The sequence below is a fragment of the Macadamia integrifolia genome, chromosome 11, assembly GCF_013358625.1.
Source record: "Macadamia integrifolia cultivar HAES 741 chromosome 11, SCU_Mint_v3, whole genome shotgun sequence".
Taxonomy (NCBI): Eukaryota; Viridiplantae; Streptophyta; class Magnoliopsida; order Proteales; family Proteaceae; genus Macadamia; species Macadamia integrifolia.
This window is the reverse complement of record NC_056567.1, coordinates 21,890,553-21,912,746: the sequence shown is the minus strand read 5'-3', so window position 1 is coordinate 21,912,746 and position 22,194 is coordinate 21,890,553. Positions and strand designations below refer to the sequence as shown.

At 38.9% G+C, this 22,194-nt stretch overlaps 1 protein-coding gene across 1 annotated transcript; it reads right to left on the bottom strand.

Moving 5' to 3' along the window:
* Window positions 1–4,905: 4,905 nt before the first annotated feature.
* Window positions 4,906–22,194, bottom strand: LOC122094312. The gene is made up of 2 exons (XM_042665081.1): window positions 21,713–22,194; window positions 4,906–5,645 (listed from the first exon to the last, which is right to left on the bottom strand). Exons 1-2 carry the CDS (start codon window positions 21,949–21,951, stop codon window positions 5,546–5,548), a joined length of 339 nt encoding a protein of 112 aa, XP_042521015.1. The 5' UTR covers window positions 21,952–22,194; the 3' UTR covers window positions 4,906–5,545.

Here is a 22,194-nt window from a genome sequence, read left to right as displayed (position 1 = left end):
TGTAAAATCTTACAATTTTGAAAATTTTGTGAGAAAAAAAATATCTATTTATTTCTTGCCAAACAAACATGGCACTTAAGAAACAAGGTGTTGCACCAAGGAATCTTCCTAGGCTACTCTCGTATCACGCACAAAGGAACAAATACAAAAGATTGAGTATCGGGCTGATCAGGCGTGGGACTTTTCAATGTCTAAGTTAAATCTCTCTGCAAACAGTAATTCCAGTAAGAATGAAAAAGTGTTGATCCTTATAAGGGGGACTTACCTGTGTATTTATAGTCGAGGAATGGCGGCAATAGAGAGTGACATTTTGGTATGTCTCTTAGTCCTAGTAGGAGTCTGATCATGGCAAGAGTTATATATATTAGGATAATGAATCTAGAAGACATCACAATGGGAGCTCCTCGTATCCCGCATGCACCGAGAGATCTCCTTCCTTCTAGGGAGGACTTGGAGTCCTTATGAGTACCATTTCCTGGTTATGACAAATCAAATCCTTGCCAGGAGGTTAGTATCAGACTAGGAATGTGACTTCTTATTAGAAAGTGTGTTCTGTCGAGAGACCCCATAAACATCAAGTGTTGAGCGACCTTGATTCGGTAGCTCGATTGTCGACCTACCTCTGTTGGCACTCGATAGCAGGTTAGTGTCAAGCTTATGGGTGTGGTTGTAGTCAGACCGCTCAGACGTAGCTCAAATATTGTCCTACCTGGACCCCCAGTTGTAGTTCGGATATGACTTGGCCTCTCACACGCGCCACCCCTCATACGCAGGCGCAAACTAGTTGCTCGATAACTAGTCCAACTGTGAATATAGGTCAGTCGTGCTATATCCGACCTAGATATCGGGCACCGATCGAAAATGTAGCTTGGCCACACCCAAACCAATTGATCTGCCTCGAATCAAGGCCTATTGGCCTTGATCTCGCTTCGTTCCACTGAGTCTACGTGGCGTGCTATCAGTGGTGAGCACTTCTAGCTATAACACAAGGTTGTGAATGATATTCTTCATTTGGCTTCTTCTTTTGATTTTGTCTTGTTTCATTTTATACCTCATAGCTGGAATAGTGAGGCACACCTTTTGACCTCTAGAGGTTCTTCTCTGTTTCTGGCCTACATGTGGTGGCTAAGGCTAACTACCCCCTTCATGTGGGTACTAGAAAACGTAAAAAGGAAAACATTCATTTGGCTGCAAGAGAAATATAAATATTTTCCATGGAAGTGAAATGTATTTTGTAGGTTCACTGCCTCTAATCTTATGGGATTTGTGAACCTCCAAAAAATATCCCAAACACCGCTCTTGTACTCTTAACCTCTCGCAATGAATAGATTCCTATTCACCATGAGTGCAAAGAAACTTGATCCTTTGAAATTTATAGTTTTACACATGTCGTTTGCCTTTTATCAGTAGGCATTTGGGCCGGCCTCATGAGATATTTGGGACCTGAATCTTAATTTTATTGGGCCAGGCCAGCTTCCAGCACTGGCCTACTGAAAACTCATCAATTGCCGGGGGCACCAGTCCCGCCAAAGCCGCACCCCTAATTGTAGTTGCCAATTATGTAGAAAGTAAAAGGACAATTTAGTAATTATCGATATTTAAACCATCTAGAAAGTTGTCTGAGTGAAGAGAAAAATTTTAGCCACCGTGGGTGAAGAGAATGAATTTCATCATTAAACTCTTAGCCGACTATTACACGAGGTCAAAATATCATTTCCAATCCAATTGAAGGGTCAGATGTGGTGGCTTAAGAGTCAAAGATTCTCATTCATTATAAATGAAAGGAAACTCAATTCTAAAATAATTTTAAGTGTAAGGGAATATTATCCACTTGCGCAAAACTGTATCAGCACACAAACCAATGAAAGGTTGGTTAAATACATCTTCAAAACATGGGGCAGGGGGCAACATAACCGCATCCATGTGTGTCTGGATTAAGGGTGTCAATCGGTCGGTCTGGCTTGGTTTTGGTCCAGGTTGAGTCGGTTTTGGTATGGGAAAGTTGAAACCAAAACCGAACCAATAAAAAAATTCCGGTTTCAGTTTGGTTTCGGTTTTGGTGCGGTTTGGTTTCGATTTGTCTTCGGTTTCTTAAATCGATTTGTAACAGGGTTGGTTTTGATTTTTGGTCTAGTTTGGATTCGACTTTCCATACAAATGTATACAAAACTATGCAAAATTTGATTTTTTTAATGAATTTTGGAGTGTTTCGATTTCTTACCAGTTTGGTTTTAGTGTCGGTCCAGGTTTTGAGTCGATTTCGGTTTGATTTTGGGTTCATCCAGTTTTCGATGCGGTTTGGTTTGGTTTTGGGGTTGCAATACTCCAAATCGAACCGAACCAATAAAGCTTCTGTTCGATTTGATCTGTATTGTTATCGATTTGATCCGGCCAATTTTACCGATTCGATTTAAGAATTGACACCGCTAGTCTAGATGTAGATACACATAAGCATGTGACTTTCTTTTTTCTCATAATTGAAATATTGGCAAGTGAGTTCTGTTCCAGAGTAATCCTGCGCCCAAACACAGGGATGCGCACCCAGAAGAGCACAACAGTCATTTTGCACCCTTTGTGTCTATAACACAATGGCCACTCTCGGACAAAAAACTTTGTCCCTTCAAATATATTGGCTGAAATTTTGGGGAAAAAAATATCTACTTTCACCGACTAAAAACAATGGAAAAACCTTAAAATCTCTCAGTTAATGAAAACGACTTTTAAGCTAAGCCACACTACCATCGTCTACAAACCAAGTTCAGAGAAGAAAGCAAATATCAGAAAACTCCAAGTTGGATCAACAAAAAGCTGTACAATAGAGAAAACCTTGAATTTCCTGAAGCAAGAGGCATGAAGCCGATGGAGTGGAGAGTCTGGAGACAGGAAAAGCTTTTAATTTGAGCATGTAGCAAACTTGCAGAAGGGGAAAAAGTCTGAAAGATCAAGGGAGAAGGTAGATGCAGGGCCATGGGTGTTCCAGTGGTGAGCGGTGAAGAGACAGGGTGCAACAGGCACTTGAGAGAAAAATGCTGCGGCGGATAGATTGAACGGCTAGGATCCTTTTTCTTTCGTTCAACGGTCAATAAGGTGCTGATATGGGAGATGTGCAAGAAATTCCATTCTACCCTGTTAGCTCAGAGAAACTTTTCCCTTGAATTTTATGTCATCTAGAACCTCCATAAAAAAAAACACATGAAACCTCCATCAATTGTGTGGTAGCATAGCTTATGTGAAAACCAGATGGAGATAAGAATCAATGTAACTCAGGAAACAAAAGTCACCGTAACCTCCACCAGTTAAGGTTTCCTCTGCTTTGAACCACACTAGTAACAGCGTAAAGGGTCAGAAGGTATATATAGTAGTAGAATTTTGGGAAAATTACTAGATTACCCTTTTTTGCGTTTTATTTTACAAAATTATCCTTTCTATGTTTGAGTTAACAAAAATACACAATATTAGGTTTAATTTTACAAAACTAACCAAAACAGTGTTCCTCCTATGCTTTTTGACCTTTTTACCCTCCATCCCTCCTCCAATTAGCATGTGAATCCTCCCGCCTCACCAACCCCTGCAGATCGTCTTTGCCGCCCACCGTTACACAAGCAAAGAATAAGGATCCATCAATAGGTGGTTGCTCGATATTTATCGATACAGTGCCAAACGGTCACAGGTGATCGGCAAGTTAGTTTTTGTAACTTTCTCTCTCCCTCTTGGACTTTTGGAGGTTTTCCTATTGGATCCAATGTTTGACGCCAGATTTGCAGAGACGAATACCTCCGATGCTCAATTTTGAATCTGCAGAGATGACGATGTTTGAGGTTCGTTCATCACTCCCGCATCCGATCTCTCTTTCTTACTGATTTTTTTTGGGGACTTCCTGTTAAATCCGACATTAACGGATGTGGAGGGATGGCCATCTATCATTTTTGGGATTTTGTAGGGCATTTCTTGTTAAACCAACGCACGATGCAAGATTTGCAGAGCCATATATTTTTCCCAGTATTTTTTTTTCCATTAAATCCTATAAACCCTCTTCCAGTGCCAAAGATATCGTTTGTGTTTTAACATCTCCCAAACTATCTTTCAACTTTTTTCATTATTATTTTAAATTTTTAGAGAGACACAGAGAGTAAAGGAAGAGATGTAGGCCTTCCCAAGGGTAAGGAATTCAAGACAGCGTTATCCGATGACTTGATCGAAGAAGATAATTGCAATTATCAGAAAGGGAGAAACTTCTTGCAACCGTTGAACAGGGAGACGTTAAAAGTACAACTGGAAGGGGAAGAGGGTGAATGTTATGACTCAGCGTGATAAGGAGGAACAGCATGACAAGGCTACCATTTCAACAGCTACACCTCAACCAAGAGAGAATCACAAAGGGAAGGAGCAACTTGCAGCCTTGGATGATTGTGTTAACGGTTAGAATTAGCTAAGTCTGATACAGAGGATTGTTAGGGAATCAAGAATATATATATAAATGTAAGGGTTTGGATAGAAGGTAACGAAGATAGAAAATCCTTTCTCTCTCTCTCTCTCTCTTTCTCTCTCTCTATCTATTCTAGGAGGCAGCTACCCTTGAAGTTAGCCTACGATCTATTCTTTCCGTCATTAACGAATACCTTCATATCAGCGAAGAATGTAGTTCATGTCTAACCAGCGATAGGGGAAGGGGAGGAAGAAGAATATGGAGGGTAAAAATATAATTAGGATGAGAGAGATCACTGTTTTGGATAGATCTGTAATATTGAAACTTATTTTTGAGTCATTTAGTTAATTGAGGATAATTATGTAGAAGGAAACCCAAAACTGGGTAATGATGTAGTTTCCCCAGAATTTTTATCAAAATAGTTGGTCATCAAGGAATTATCCAGATATGCTATAACCACGTGCCAACGATCAAAGACAAAAGAACCAATGCTTTCCCCCACTGAGATTTTCATTAATTGTCAGCTTTTTCCGCTAGTGACCAAGGTGACCCACAAAAGAAAAAGCAAACATAACATAATTAATTCAATTAAGACCCAACCACTCCTACCTCGAAAAGCTGGAGAGATTAGGCATTTTCTTTTCTGAAAGTGATAAGAATCGAATCCAATGATTTGAGTGATAAAATTTGAAAATTGAAGAAAAACCAAGGCTACACTTGTCGATACATGCTTGCTTTCTGAACATTCAGCATAACCAAAACCAAGGCGATGAAGTTCTTGATTCAGTTGCCGTGCTGCTCGTGTTTCTGCTTCATGAAGTCCAAAAAGGGAAAACCAAAGGAGAAGGAAGGGAAGACAGGATGAGCAACAAAGCCAGATTTCTGAAGATTCCTTAAACCATGTAGAAATAATTGTTCTTGTTTAGCTGTTTTTGAGCATTATTGCTTCCTTCTTTTTCTTATTTTTCTTCTTCTTCTACCTCTTTGTTTTTGTAGTACTCATGAGCAATGCTCCTTTCTCATCTAATCTGATATAAAATGGCATAAACAGCTTTCTGTGATATTTCTTGATGCTTCTAGTTTTAAATGTTATGTCTATGCAACTGTAGAACATTAGCATCAGCTTCTCTTCTTGTTTTGCTCATTTTGATCTTTTGGCTCCATACCTATTTCCTGTATTTGTTGTTCAATGGTTACGAGACCTGTCTCTGCAAGAAAACTGCAAAGGCACACACAAATCAACGATCTGCAAAGGAGCTTCCACAACGAAAATATCAAGGCATTATGGATATGCATCTACAGTTCTCTAATGTGACGATTCTGGTTTCAATCAGAAAAATAAAAGGTTATTAAGCAAAACAAGACCGCCACACCCCCCCGCCCCCACCAAAATGATCCATTATCGAAGCATCTGAGAGGTGTCCATGGAACTGCAAGTATGTAGCATCTCAAAAAGGCAAAAGCTCATCACGTTTTGAAACTTAAAAACACCACAGAGAAGCTATGTGCAATCAATTTTAATAGAGAATACCTCTAGTACCGAGGATGCAAAAGGCCAACATCACAAAAATAGTCTTGGTATAAATTAGGTCATCCCTGGAATACAATGAGAGGGTGAAAACAGACCTCTTAGTCTGATCTGTAGTGGTACAACCATAGTTGTCAAGGCGTCGTCTAGGCGACGACTAGGCGTCCAGGCGATTTGCCTGGGGCCTAGGCAACAGCCGCCTTGTTGCACTGCATGTCGCCTTGTGTTTCGATACTTATTTATGCCAAATATCATTCAAGTAAATGAAATAACATATTTGTTATTTCATTTACTTAAGATATTATTCATAAATAACCAAATACCCCCTATTTGAATCCAATAAAAATAGTTTAAAAATCAAATTCTAAAAGGATAAAAAGTCAACCCCCCAGTCCAAAAACAAAAACTAGATTTTGGTTATAGGGACGATTTTCAACTTTTAAATGCTAGCGTTTTTCTCAATTATAAAAATTTTATAAATTCTATCATGTTAAAACATCGCTAAAAACCAAAAGTCCGGTAAAAAAATATTTTGTTTTGATGTTCATAAAATTATTTTCATTCAGGCGATTTTAACAGTATTCGTGCACTTAAAAATAAGTTTAACTGAAGCATAACTTTGTCATTGCAACTCAGATTTAAGTAATCTTAGACTTGTTAGAAAGCTGGTTTTATATTATAACTAATACAAAAAATCTCATGTAAAAATAAAATCATTTGACCAGTCAAACTTATTATAGAATAAGAGCATTTCTCTAAATGTTGATTTTTTATAACTTAATATGACTTAGTGTTAATTTTTTATGATTTGATGTGGCTAAATATTGATTTTTAATGACTTGATGTGGCTTAATCTTTATTTTTTATGATACAAGGTATATATAACTTACTAAATAATATTAGAAAATAGGAAAAATAAAAAATAACACTTGTTTGCCTAGTTCGCCTTAAGGCGGGCGCCTTCTCGCCTAAGTGCTTAGACAACCCTCCACCGCCTTGGTTCGCCTTGTCGCCGTGGCAACTATGGGTACAACAGCTCTTGCGATAATTACATAATAAAATTTTACAGAAGTCATGAATCAGCTTAGTCCAATAGAAGATTCATCAAATTGCTGGGCACTGGGAGTCTGGAAAGGACATGTTTAGCCACCGTATATTTGTATTTGAGGTCAGATTTTGCATGAATCTCATTGTCGATACTCGATACACTTGGCAATACTAGAAGCTGGCATTTTTTTTATTTATTTGAGCACACAAAATAATCTAAAATTGACATTTGCAGTTCAAGCTGTGGATACCAGAACAATAATTACCGTTCAAGAGTAACATGCTTTACTAATTGCTGGGTTACATCGACAGTTTCAAATGTTTCTCTTTTTTTTTTTGTTAAAAGATGATATTATTAAAATAAAAGGGGAAAATACACCAACATAAAAGAAAGGGAACACAGCCGAGACCACTAGAGAAACTTACTCTCTCCACCTTCGGCATGGCCATCAGCAGAGAAAGCAATAAACACCCTAGCAGAATCTAAATCTATGCCTGTCCATTGCATCATTTTCAATCTCCATCATAATATGACTGGGGAATGTCACAGAGGTCTCTGTGATTCCTGATTTTGAAGCCTTCCTTGCCAAATAATCTGCAACCACATTTGCCTCGCGAAAACAATGAGAAATTTTCCGCGAAATAGAATTCAAATAGGGGAGAATCGCTCTCCATCGTTGGAGCACAAACCATGGAACTTGGTTCTTCTGCACAGCAGACACTACACCAGCCGAATCTGACTCAACCCACACTTCACTCGCCCCATATCTCTTTGCCATGATCAGACCTTCCAAAACCGCTTCAAACTCAGCCTCAAAGATTTTTTTAATGCCTAAATAAATACTGAAAGAGTTGCAAATCTGACCCTCTTTGTTACGAGCAATTCCACCAGCACCTGCCCTTCCTGGATTTCCCAGAGAACTCCCGTCTACATTGATTTTAAACCAATTTGAATGGGGTTTACACCAATGAACTTCTAGAGGCGGAACATACTTAGGGGCCTCTACATGTAATCCCAATTTCCTGCAGCATAAAAGATCGCTGATACTCTTCACTTCACCCTTCGAACTACCCAAGCAAAGACCAATCTCATGGCAAATTAATTCAAAAATATGCACATCAGATCGAGCCTTGTCCTCATGGCTTCGTCTATTTCTCTCCCACCAAATATTAGTGGCAATGATTGAGAAGCTCAACAGCCATAGGTTTTTTAAGTTTAAGATTCTTGCCTTGGACTTCCACCATGTTATCAATCCTTCTATAGATTGATGCATCGGCCAATAAATCCCAAAACAAGCACCGAACCTTTCCCATATGCCAGTTGAGTATGGACAGTGAATAAATACATGGTCAATGCCATCTTCATCTTGGTTGCAAAGGAAAGCATCTCGATGCCATCATGATACCTTTCGCTTTGATCAGCTCGTCCGTTGGGAGTTTCCTATGAGCAAGCCGCCATCCTAAGGTAGAATACCGTGGAGGAAGACCTTTCCTCCAAATCAAAGAGAACCAAGGGACTTTTGGTGATTTTTCTCTAATTTCATCCCATGCAGAAGCCGTAGAAAAATTCCCCATAGGAGATAATTCCCAGGCGCAGAAGTCCTCCATCTGATCAGAGGTAAAAATATTATTTAGAAGTGCAGACTGTACTATAGGGAAATTCCATTGACCATCCTGGATAAAACCACACACTTTGGCATTAGTATTAGGGGGGGAAAGGCCCATAGTTTGTATCTCCTCCATCAGAGATTTAGGTCCCCACCATTTATCCTTCCAGAAGTTTGTCAAATTACCATTGCCAATAACCCACCTCTCGTGCTCTGACACAAAATCCCATGACTTCCGAATCCCTAGGGCAATTGATGAAGGCCTGCTTCCCTTGGAAAATTTACCATCCTTTTTAACAAATCTTGCACGAAGGAATGAACTAGCATTCGATTTCCCATGTTTAATTCTCCAAACCATTTTACACAACATAGCTTTATTTGAATCTCTTAGCTTCCTGATCCCTAGTCCCCCTTCTTCTTTGGGCTTGCACAGAGTATTCCACTTCACTGTAATTGCTCTCATACTTTCCACCTCCCCTGTCCATATAAAGTTTCGCATCCACCTCTCCATAGTAGCTAAAAGAGATGAGGGCCACCAGTATACAGCAAAATTGTGAGTAGGGATACTAGAAATCACAGATCTGACTAGTTCTGTTCTTCCCGCCATTGAAAGAAGCTTACCCTTCCACCCTGCAAGGCGCTTCTTCACACTGTCCATAACAGGCATGAGGGCAGTTTTTTTTAACCGACCCTTAAAGATTTCAACCCCTAAATATTTTGTAGGGAAACAACAACTTCGAATTCCCAAAATATTAGAGATATTCTGCCTCCTTGCTGAATTAATCTTGCCGAGGAAGAGCTTACTTTTATCAAGATTGATGCATTGACCTGAAAATTCTTGATATTTTGTCAAAAAAAATTTTAGATTGTGGACATACCTCTGGGAAGCATTGGTGAATATAAAGATATCATCCACGAACAAGATGTGCCCTGGTGTTTCAGCGCCTCTTGGGCCTTGAATTGGCTTTATTTGGTTCGACTGGATTAACCCCTTCAATCCCCGAGATAGAACTTCTTCTGCAATGATAAACAGCATCGGCGAAATCGGATCACCTTGTCTCAGGCCTTGTTCCACATTAAAAAAGCCTTGCGGACCTCCATTAACTAGAATTGAAATCTTAGAAGATATTAGAATTTGGTTGAGCCAGTCTGTCCATCGCTCAGAAAAACCAAATCTATGCATAACCTGAAAGATAAACTTCCAGTCAATTGTATCATAGGCTTTCCTGATATCGATTTTTATTCCAATACCCCCTCCTCTGGTGGATGAGAACATCAAGTTTGCAAGCTCTGAAGCAACAGTAATATTATCATAGATAATCTTTCCTTTTTGAAAAGCTCCTTGCTCATCAGATATTGATCTGGGAAGCAGAGGCTCCAACCTCAATGCCATCACCTTTGTAATAATTTTGCAGAAGAAATTGCCCATGCATAGGGGCCGAAAGTTACCTAGATTATCAGCCCCATCTACCTTTGGAATCAACACAAGGAAATTATTATTCACACCCTGCGGCATGTAGCTCGAGCTGAAAAAGAATCTGACTGCATTGCTCACTTCTTTTTCCACAATGTGCCAGCATCTTCTGAAAAAAGCCCCAGGGAAGCCGTCAGGACCAGGCGAGCTATCCGGATCAAGCTCCCACACAGCCTTTTTAATCTCAACATCACCAGGAAGGCCATCCAAGTGGTACTGATCAGCTTGGTTCAAGATCAAGGGAATATTATCCAGTAATTCCTCATGCTGAACCGTCGGGGTAACTTTGTGAAAATTCTCATAGAAATCAACTATGTAGTTCCCTATTTGGATGGGATCATCAACCATAGAGCCGTCCTGCTTCTTAAGTGATCTAATCGTATTCTTATTCCTCCTCATTTTTGTCGAAAGGTGGAAGAATTTGGAATTTCTATCACCAAATTTCAGCCATCTAATCCTTGCTTTTTCAGCCCACATTTTTTCATGATTCTCCATGACCTTAATCAATGTAGTCTTAGCCTCAGCCTCCAAGGCAAATAACTGATCATCCATACCTTGTATATCAATCTACTCCTGAATCTGAGCTAAATCCCTCTTTGCCTCTTCCAGCGCCCTATCCAGGTGAGGAAAAACAGACCTTGCCCAGTCTCTGATCACACCCTTAAGTTTTTTAAGCTTATTGACAAGGACATAGATAGGTGCTCCCGAAATCCATTCCGACCAAGAATCCTCCACCACTCTATCAAAATCGTCATGATCCATCCAGAATCGGTGAAATCTAAATGGGCAATTCTGAGGCCTCTGACTATAATCAGACATAAGAAGCAATGGGGCATGATCAGAACCAATACGTTGAAGAACATATTGAGAACAATTCTGAAAACTATCAAGCCATTCTTCGTTACAGAAACTTCTGTCCAGAACCGAACAAACATTTCCACTGCATCGATTGTTTGTCCAAGTGAATTTTCTGCCAATCGAGGGAACCTGAGACATGGAGCAAGCATCTACCATGGCTCCAAACTCCGCTACAGAGCCTAGACTAAAGTTCCCTGGGCCTCGCTTTTCATGAGAGTGAAGAGTGGCGTTGAAATCACCCATCATCGCCCACGGGGTAGGAACCAAAGGGGAATCAGCCGCCAAAAGCGTCCATAAAATTCTTCTCTCTGCTCTGAAGCAGCTGGCATGCACAAATGTCACCTGAATTCGATGAGCCCCCCAAGACATAGAGGCAGTTATATGTTGCTCTGAATTAGAGACAACCACGGGCATTCTCAGATTGCGCTTCCAAAGAATCCACAGGTTAGATACTCTATCTGCTCTATGATTAAAGATAAAATCGCTATGAAATCCCAATTTATTAAAAAATAGATTCGGGAAATCACTCACAGAGATCATCGGCTCTGCAATACACAGAAGGTTTGGGTCCTTCTTAATTATAATGTCCCTCAAGGCACGTTTACCGAACGCCTTTCGCATCCCTCTGATATTCCAAAACAGGATCTTCATAAAATCACCTATGGAGCACAGTCTCACGGTCAGACCTTGACGCCTGCCCCGTCACTGCGATTGTCTTCCCTTTTCTACTTTCTTCCTCTGCCTGGCATATGGCATTATCCAGTTCCGCAATCTCTTGGTGTTGAATAATCATCTTGCCTCCTAAGTACTGAGATGACGCCATGCTAGAGACCACATGAACCTCCTCGCCCCAGTTTTGAGTTCTCCCACTCTTGCCACCTCTGACTTGGGTTCTTCCTCCACGAGCAGCAGTATACGACACTCTATTCTTGCAAGGACGTAATTTACGTTGTACCTTCTCACTCCCTGTATTTTCTGGCACACCTACCATGATCGGACCAGCAGCCTTATTCATATTTTCTTCCTCAGAAGCCTGCGTTTCCTTCTCAAAGGAAGAGAAATCAGATTCAGCTGGGTCTGATCCATATTCATATCCACCTTCACCAAGTGGATTATCCACCATAAACGGATCATGGGTATTTGTAGTAGGAACGTGAGATATTGGGAGGAATATCTCCAAATCACCTTGATTCCTATCCATACTACCGTCCAAAATTGTAGTGGAATCTCCCATTGGAAGATCTCCATTATTTATGGTATTTTCCTTAAACAAAAGAGGCTGAATATATCCTTCCAAAGTAGCCCTTTCCATGTCACAAGAAACATCAGGATTTGCCGCCAGTGAGAGCCGCCCATCCTCTGTCCGGCCACCACCTCCTTGGTCCAAATTCACAGCAGCATCTCCCCTTAAGCCTTCATCGGACCTCTCCTTATCTTTCTTCTCCCTGCATTGGTTGATAGAATGACCCAGTTTTTTACAAAACGAGCATCTGTCAATCTCGTCTTCATACAAGATTCTCTGTTTAAACCAGAATAAAGTGTCCGTTCTCGGTTGCTTTCTCTCCACCTGGATCTCCTCCACACGAGAACCCCCAAGTTCCACCTCTACGAGGATACGTGCATAGCTACCCATGGTAGCGTTCCTCGTCCGACGGTCTATCTCCACAGGGCGGCCAGAGGCCTTTGCCATTGATAATAAAATTCGCTCATGCCAATATTCCATAGGCAATTCAGGATAGCGAATCCAAACTAATTTAGTTTGGGTATGGTCATCATGAATACTAAATTCTGGGCGCCAACGCTGAAATCGAATGACCTGTCCCTTCACCTTAACTGGACCTCGTTTCCACATGGATGACATGTCCCCTTTGAATTCAAATCGGAGAAGAATGAAGCCTTTCCCTAAGGGAGCAAGAGTTACTCTACCTTTCAGATTCTAGGCCTCCTTGGCAGCACTTCGCACATCATTCATTGAAACATAACGAAAATTGACTCTCCCGATCAGCGCAAAGTCGAAACTTTGCAGCTTCTCCTCATATGCTTCCTGAGGGATAACTACCTTAGTGAGGGGCCCTGCATGAATCGGATCTGGGAGGTTCTCGATGTTCGGAAGGGATCTCTTCGTCACCGTAGCATGGGATTTCTCCCTCTGGACAATCCCGCCATCCCTGAATACAGGTAAAGCCTCGATGGTAGCCTCCACCTGAGACTGCTTCTCAGTCCCCTTCTCTATGTTTCTGTCAGAACCTGTTTCAGTCTCATGCTCTACGCTAGGGGCCTCCCCAGGATCCTGGAGGGAATGAAGCCTATGTACAGCCGACCAAAAATTAGTGATTTTTTTTTGTTTACCTCTATCCGGCGGCCGATCCCCATGGGATCCCAGAATTCCCTCCGCCTCAGAGCTACACTCTCCTTCGTTGTTCATCTTTTTAAAAAATCATTTTCAAATGTTTCTTAGCATGCGAGAACTCTTCATTCATGAATGCAACTTTTATAAACGACCAAAATGATACAATCTCACAGTACATTAAGGTTATCTTTGGTATCATTTATGTTTTTATTTATGACCTATTTATAAAAATAAAAAAAAAAATTATTAATGAAAATTATTTTCGATCTAAAAATATAAATTGTTTGGTACCTACTAGACATGTTATATCATAGAATGAAAAATAGGTTTGTAGGCCCATGTGCAGAGTATATATAGTTGCATCTCACAGGGGGCTTCATCTGAAAATTTATCACACAATTCAGTCTCTGATCGAAAAAACCTGGCAATCATGGCATTATTCAGAACCCGGCAATCGTGACAACATTCAGTTCAGGTACAAACCTGAAAACCTTGGCTGCGTCGTTCAGAACCCCAATCTATGGATACATATCAAGCAATGCAGTTGCCACTACAACATCTAAATCCAACCCGAGTTTGATTACACAGCCATGAAGCATTTTTCCAATTTCTTTTGAACTGTTTCACATGGAATGCCTTTATTACACTACCCAGTCCAGAACTGTTCAATCTAAATCTAGATAAATGCATTTAAATAAGATTTTCAGCACTCCATCAGTGAAACTATCTGAATATAACCAGAAATCAAGGAATTCCAAGAAACATCATCAAACTCAGAATTATCAAACAGGAACATTGCCTGATCGTGTCCACACTTTGAGTACATGTCAATGAGTAAATTGGTCAAGAAGACTTGATTACCCAAACCGCTGATGGTAAGAAACCCGTGGACGAGCTTTCCCAGTATTAGATCCCCAACTCAAGTACTTACACTCAAAGCACTAGTATAGGCAAACTTATCCAGTTCCATACGAGCCATTCTAGCTTCATTGAACACATCCACGGTTTTATGCTAGAAACCCATCTGGGAAACCGGGGATACGGGAGTTTCATGAATTAGCATACTGTCTGGGCATTCTATTGAACAATAGGTGGGGCTGGCAGGCCAAATAATTTCACCACATTTGCATTACATATGCAACAGATGTTTTCCAGGAACAGACGGGATTTGAAAGGTGTCTTAATCTATTGAGCATAATATATCAGGTGCAGCAGCATACCATGAAGAAAGAATAACAAAGACAACTGAAAACTAAAATGACAAACTCAGATATCTCCTCTTCACCATTTAGTGCAGATTAATTGCAGATTATACATAGTATTTTACTCTATGAGTGTTAAAGCAGTGGGAGATTCTCTTCCACGGTGGGTGCATGGTTTATGGTTAGCTCAAATCTCCAGTTTGAAAATGAAACTGAAACTGCTCGTGACTAATGAGAGAGAAGACAGGAGAGGGATGCTCCAACTAGTTCATTCCACAATGCCGCCAGCATACCTTTCTCAAGAGCTCAAAGAAGAACGCTCCAAGTGGTCGTCTCATCCACTCGGATTTAGCATGTGACGCAGAGGGAGAGAATGGGGGTGCAGGTAGTTGCAGAGAAAGGAGGTGGGGATGAGGTGAGGTATGGAGGGAAGGTTAGGGAGGGGGATTTATGGAACAAAGTTTTCTGGGTGGGACACAGGGGCTACGCCCAGACACAAGGGGTGCAAAGTGACCCTTATGCCCCTCCTGAGGGCATGCCCCTGTGTCTAGGCATAGCCCCTCTGTCCCACCCAAAAAACACTTGCCCAGGCTTTAGTTATAAAATTCACTATTTTACAATTTTACCCTCACTTAATTAGCAATTCTACACATGTTAATTAATGTTTACTGCACAAATGGAGATAACGGTATTTTGCCATAACACAAAAATGGTCTTTAAGCCTTTTATGGTTTTTGGGTTATTCTAATTTATTTTAAATAAAAATAAGGTCCATAAATGATACCAAACACATACGGAAATGAAAATGTGTCAGAAAAATAAAAACATAAATAATACCAAAAGACAACCTAAGGCTCTCTTTGCTATAGTTCAAATTTATGTTTTCTGACACAAACATAAATAGATGTGATTGGTATGATTTATAACCTTTATTCTCATTAAATAAATCCAATTCAAACAGAAATTCATAAGCAACTCAAGAGTTGTTTAAGATATATCATTAAATTTTTAATGTTGTTTATGCAGGTACCATCAATGAACATGTGCAGAATTGCTACTTAAGTGGAGTAAATGGTAAGGTTAACAAAAATTAGAACAAAGCCTCTCTCTCCCAAACCCCCACCCTGCCCTGCCCTATCCGCACTCTCTTTCTTAACATATATTATATTATAGGGAAAGAGAATGTTATCTAGTTGCGTGGCCCCTGTGTAGGCTCTGAGACATCAAATAGGGGGCAAGATGGTCATTTCACCGCCTATGTGTCTAATAGCAAGAGCACACAACCGGGTAGCGTTCTTTTCTCCTATTTTATATAATATATACATAGTTATTAAGGTGGCTATATATCATATTTATCAAGGTGGCTATATATCATAGTTATCAAGGCGGTGCCTAGGGGATAAGGCATTTACAGCTTGGACTGGCGCCTTGTTGGTGTCGCCTTGATTTTTTACTATCCTCCATCACCTTGGTTGCTTTGTCGCCTTCATAACTATGATATATATACTATACTATACAACAACTCAACCTTATCCCAACTAATGGGGTTGGCTACATGGATTCATGCAAAGGAAAAATAATAATAATAAAAATAAAGGAACACCGCAACAACAACAGAAACGGGGTTGGCTACATGGATCATTGCCCTCCAAACAACTCTATTTGAGGTAATACTTGAGACAAGACTTAAACTATGCATGTCTTTCCTCACTATTTCTCCTAAGGTCATTTTAGGTCTGCCCCTAGCTCTTTTAGTTCCTTCAATCTGAATAGATCACTCCTCTATACTGGTGCTGCCCAAGGCCTTCGTTGAACATGACAATGCCACCTCAAATGACTTTCTCAGAGCTTATCATTTATTAGGACAACTCCCAAATCAATTCTAATATGATCATTCCTTACTTTATCCTCCCTAATTTTTCAGTACATCCTCATATTTGCTACACTTAGTTTATCTATACGATAATTTCTTAACTGCCAACATTCCGTCCTAAACATCATGATCGATTTTACGACTGTCCTATAAAATTTTCCTTTAAGCTTTAAAGGAACACGTCGATAACACAACACTCTAGATGCATCTCTCCACTTTTTCCATCCCACTTTAATTCCATGTGAAACATCGTCCTCTATATCAACTTCTTTATTCATGGTTGACCCTAGACACAACAACAACTCAACCTTAACCCAACTAAACAGAGAAGAGAGCATTGGTTATCGCCATCACCATCTAAAACCCTAAACCTTGGTTAAGGAGGATCGTAAGGGTAGTCCGATAGTTGAGAGCATGGAGACAATGTCGGCATTTGAGAACATGCATGCCGGTAGTCAGTAACGGATGTTTCATTTCCTTTAAGCTTCTGCACCTCCCCTCAAAATACTCTCTCTGAGTCTCAGCTCGAACCATGAGATGGATTAATAGGGAAACTCACCATTAATAGGAAAAGCAACCATTAATTCTCATCTTCCATCCTCCACCTATTTTGTAGGATTCCCAATGTCAGTGAGGATCATGTGTGCCTTTTTAGTATATAATGGACTTATGTGAAGCACCCTCCACTGTCGTGTTCCTGCGAAATTAGGAAAACCCCTTTGCATCTTTTTTATCGCCATTTTGTATTGTTCGATCATGAGGAGATTTTTTAAAATCAACTTCATTTTTTATATATTGTTTGATTATATTATTTTAGGCCAAGAATCGAGATCAAGAGAGAGAAGAAGGGGAAGAGCCAAAGAGGTGTATTGTGATTGGTGACAGTAGTGAGAAGGAAAACGAGGGAGATGGGTTTGATCAGATATCGAGGAAAGAAAGGAAATATTGGCCATGGCCATCACCATCGCCATCGCCATTGAAGACGAACCTTCATCGGAGGAAAGGGGTAGACGCAAACCTTTGCCGGAGGGGAGGGGTGCACACAAACCTTCGCCGAAAGCTGGAGAATCGATAGTTGCAAGTCAGCTTTCATCCAAAGAAGAACCTAGCGTGTCTCCAAGGTGTGGAATCGAAGGAGTTGGCTTTAGAAAAAAGGGCAAGGATAAGATAGTAATGTCACGTTAAGTGAGGGTGTTTTGGGCATTTAATAAAATAGCTAATAGTTCTTCCATTATAACAGGGATAGCTAATGGCAGGGATGGATTTGGCATTTTTTAAATTTATAAGGGGTGTCTTTGTCATTTCGAAAAGTACAGGGGGTGGCGTTGATTAAAAATCAAAGTTTAAGGGGTGGCGTTGTAATTTTCTCTATTATCTATTAATTATCAAATGTGCATAATATAAAATTAGAATTTTAAATTTTAAAGACAAAAAATAAAATATATTAGCTATTCCTTTTACTCAAATAATTGAATGAGAGACAGATGAGACTTGAGAATGAGAGTATAACGACTGAAAAATGGGTTTAGATTACCTCTGGAAAGATGAAACTTTGTTGGTTTCTAATAAAAATAAGAAGAAAAGTAATATTGACCATCAAGTGGGTAATAAATATGAAACTTTTTTATATTTTTTTAAACTACCGAATTATTCGGTAATTCAATTCAGCTTGTGACATTTTAAAAAGTTCCCAAAAATCGCAATTTTTTTGAATTTTTTTATTTTATCCGGATTAAAAACGAATTATTCGTAAAATTTGGTCTAGACGAATTATTTACAAATTAAATAACTAGGGGCAAAACTATGAAGGATAAAGTAAAGATTGACCATATTAGAGCTGATTTGGAAGTTGCCCCGATTCAAGATAAGTTCTGAGAAAGTCGTTTAAGGTGGCATGACCATGATCAACAGAGGCTTTGAGATGCACCAGTAAAGAGTAGTGATCTTATTTAGAATGAAGGATCTAAAAGAGCTAAAGGTGGGCCTATATTGACTATAGGAGAAGTTTTGAGGAAAGGCATGCATAGTTTAGGACTTGTCCTAGGTATGAACTCGAATAGAGCTGATTGGAGGGCTAGGATCTATGTAGCCAACCCCTAGTATTTAATCCGCCGAATTAAAATTCAATTAAACCAAATTTTATAAATTATTAGCTCCGAATCCAAATAAAATAAAAATAAAAAATAAAAAGTAAAAAAAATGTGATTTTATGGAACTTAAAATGTCATGAATAATGTGGTCAAACCGACTTATAACCGAATAATTCGATAGTTTTAAAAATATATAAAAAAGTTGTTTCATCTTTAATAGCCGTAAAAATAGTAACTCTTATGCATTTATTACCCACTTGATAGTCAATATTACTTTTCTTCTTGTTTTTATTAGAAACCAACAAAGTTTCATCCTTCCCGAGATAATGTCACCCCATTTTTCAGTCGTTATACTCTCTCTCTCTCTCTCTCTCTCTCTCTCTCTCTCTCTCTCATATTCAATTATTTGAGTAAAAAGAAATAAGTTCAGGTAAAAAAATTGTAAAAGGAAATGAAACATAGCTATATATATTAATTTTTTATCTTTAAAATTTTAATTTTTATATCATTTATATATTATGCACATGTGATGATTAATAGATAATATGAAACAAATACTACAATATTAAAAATAGCATCCGAATTTTTTGTCCAACTTTTGTTTAAGAGAATAATTCTCGAATCCAAATCCGAATTTTATTTTTCCTGCTTTGTTTTACCGATATTTTGACAGAATCGTCAAATTAATAAACAAATTGTTTCGAATAATTCTCCTACCAAATAATTCCCAAATACGAGTTAAACAACTATGATTTCACCACACATCCATCTCAACATCTTCGTCTTTTCTACACATAGCTTATCTATATTACACTTCTTAACTGCCCAACATTCTACCCCAAATATCATAGCCAAACGTCCAACAGTAGCTGGAAGTACGACAGTCCTATAAAATTTTCCTTGATGCTTTAAAGACGTCAATCACACAACACTTCAGACACACTTCTCCACTTCCCACTTTAATTCTCTATGAAACATCATCCTCTATGTCACCTTCTTTATTTATGATTGACCTCATATATCTAAAATAATCACTTTGTGGTGTATCTTTCTCAATTTTTTCACCATTACGTTATTTGTCTTAGTTTAACTAAAGTTACACACCATATACTCCGTCCTCATTCTACTCATCTTAAAAACTATTGATTCCCAAGGTTAATCTCCATAACTCCAACTTAGCGTAAATCCATGTGTTTGCCTCATCCACCAAAACAATATTATCAGTAAAAATCACACACCACGGAACCTCATCTTGAATATTCCTAATTAAATCATCCACGACAAGTGCAAACAAGTAAGGGCTTAAGGTTGATCCTTAATGCAACCCAATTGTAATTGAAATTTTACTACCTTGACCTCCCACGATTCTCACACAAGTCACCATGCCTTCACACATATCTTTAATTATGATATTGTATAATATACTACAATATTATATAATATATACATACTGCGAATAATATAATACATAATATATACTACATTTAGGCACACCAAACATATTTTTCACCATAACTATTAGCTTTAGTAATAACCAAACAACTATTGTTTATATCCCATAACATAATTTATTATTCATAAATAGGTCATAAATATAAATATAGACGATGCCAAAGAGAGACTAAGTCATTAACTGAGTGACTCTGTTAAACAATCCAACACATGCCCATAGAGCTCGACTTGCCTTTGACTCTCCAATTATCCAAAATTACCATTTTAGTCATACAAAGAATAACTGCCAGTTTAAAAATGAGATTCAATTTCAAACATTTAATGTAAAATGTATGAAGGACATTGTGCCTTGCTCAGTTCTAATAGCCAAGAAATGTAAATTTGAGAGGGTGAGGTAGGAAAGAAAAGAGTTACATCCAAAGAAAATGTAGAAATAGATGCCTCATACTACAAGGCAAGGGCACATGACCCACACTAGCACACACCCATTTATTTCCTTGTACCATTTGGGACAGAATTCAGGCAAACATCATATACCTCTAGCTGAGCCCCAACAAAATGAATTACGAAGAAAAGTTCACTAGATTCTCCACTGGCATGAGATTAAAGAATATACCTTAAACAATTTTGATTATTCTCTTACTTTCAATTTTCCCTCCAGCCATCTTTTAACCCATTCATGATTCACTGATGCTTTAGTCAACACTTTGACAAAAAAACTCTTTTAGATAAGTAAAATATGGTTCATTATACATTTTTCCAATTAAAAATGTATGGATCTCCACATCATATAAAGTAAAAGTACTCTATGCACAGCAAAGGCAGAGACTAAGCATCTAAATTTGAGGAAGCAGCAAAAAGCACAAACAAATACACCTAAATATGAGACAGCTTAACCCATCAGCAAAAACTTTCTTAAGTACGAACTTTCATGGCTCACATCCACATACCCCTCATTCTCCTATTTATCAAAACCTTAGAGATAAAGGTCACCTTAAAGAACTACTTGTGTCCCCAGGTGGAAATAATAAAAAGAAAGGGCAGATACCAGCACTACAACATTTAAAGAGAAACCACGGAACAGCAACTAAAAATCAGGCCATCACAAATATACGTATCAGTCCACAAGAACCATAAAAGACGCTGGACAATTCCCAGCACAACATCAGTTCAACCAAAACTGAAAAATATCTATCTTAAATAGGTCACAATCTACCATAACTAGAAAATCCCTCATCTGCAAGTCTTCAGAACTCATGCCTTGCCATAAATGCTGAAAGCTTTCAGTTTTGCAGATGAGAACATTTTATGAAACTCACATTATTGGTTACTTGTTCAAGAAACTGATGGGCCTTCAGAACAACTTGTTTTCAATCATTGTGTTCATATTACATCTTTACAGATGAATGTTGCAGTTTTATTGAGTTAAATACTGGTGGGCAACCATCAGTAATCCAAAAGTGCCCTATTCAATCTACTATCTAGGATCAAGAGCACCACCTCCAATGAATTTCTGAATACATAAGAATATGAAAAGGTGGCACCCGAATGCCAATGGGATGATTATTTTGTGATTTATATATACTTTGAAAAATTAAGGTTAGATCACCACTCATGCATTTTTCTCGAGGCATTGTCTAGAATCTCATAAAATTAATCATGGGCAGAAGGCAATACCCTCCTCATAAATGTAAAACTAAATAACTTGCAATGATCATTCAAATAGAACAGTATATTATTCCGAATAATTACTTTATCGCAATAGCCGAAACCCAAATTCAAGAGTGGAGATGAGAAATAAGTACCCGCTAAGGAGAAAGAAGAGCACCCCAGCTAAAAGCACCAGAAAGAGAACATGAAAGATCATGGTGGAATCACTGGACGAAAAGGCTAAACCTAACATAGCAATAAGGCAAACTCCAAGCGTCAAAAACGTGATTTTGAGAACAGCCCATGTTTGAACATTAACACCAGAAGCTAAAGCCCCGAGCAGAACTGCTTGCCCAGATGAAATTTCTTCTTTCTGGGTCTGGGATTTTTCCATTGCAGTTAACCACCCGAGATCTGAATACTGCTACAGTGCGACCTCGTATCAGAAACGGAGAGACGGAGAGGGGGGTCGTTTGGGATGTTAGGGTTTCTATTTTGACTTTGAAGGAAGGAAAGGAATAGAGATTGGAGGAAGGATCCTCGTGAGCAGAAACCATTGGATTGAAATGTTACATCCAGATTCTGTAAGTAGAGAACTATAGCTTGTATCCCTCTCTCTCTCTCTCTCTCTCTCTCT

Bases quoted from the DNA above. Each gene is read 5' to 3' on its own strand.
- LOC122094312 (XM_042665081.1), bottom strand. From the start codon at position 21,951: ATGGAAAAATCCCAGACCCAGAAAGAAGAAATTTCATCTGGGCAAGCA. The intron at 5,646-21,712 runs GTACTTATTTCT...GTGCCTTTGCAG, and splicing joins CTCTTCTTTCTCCTTAGCGG to TTTTCTTGCAGAGACAGGTC.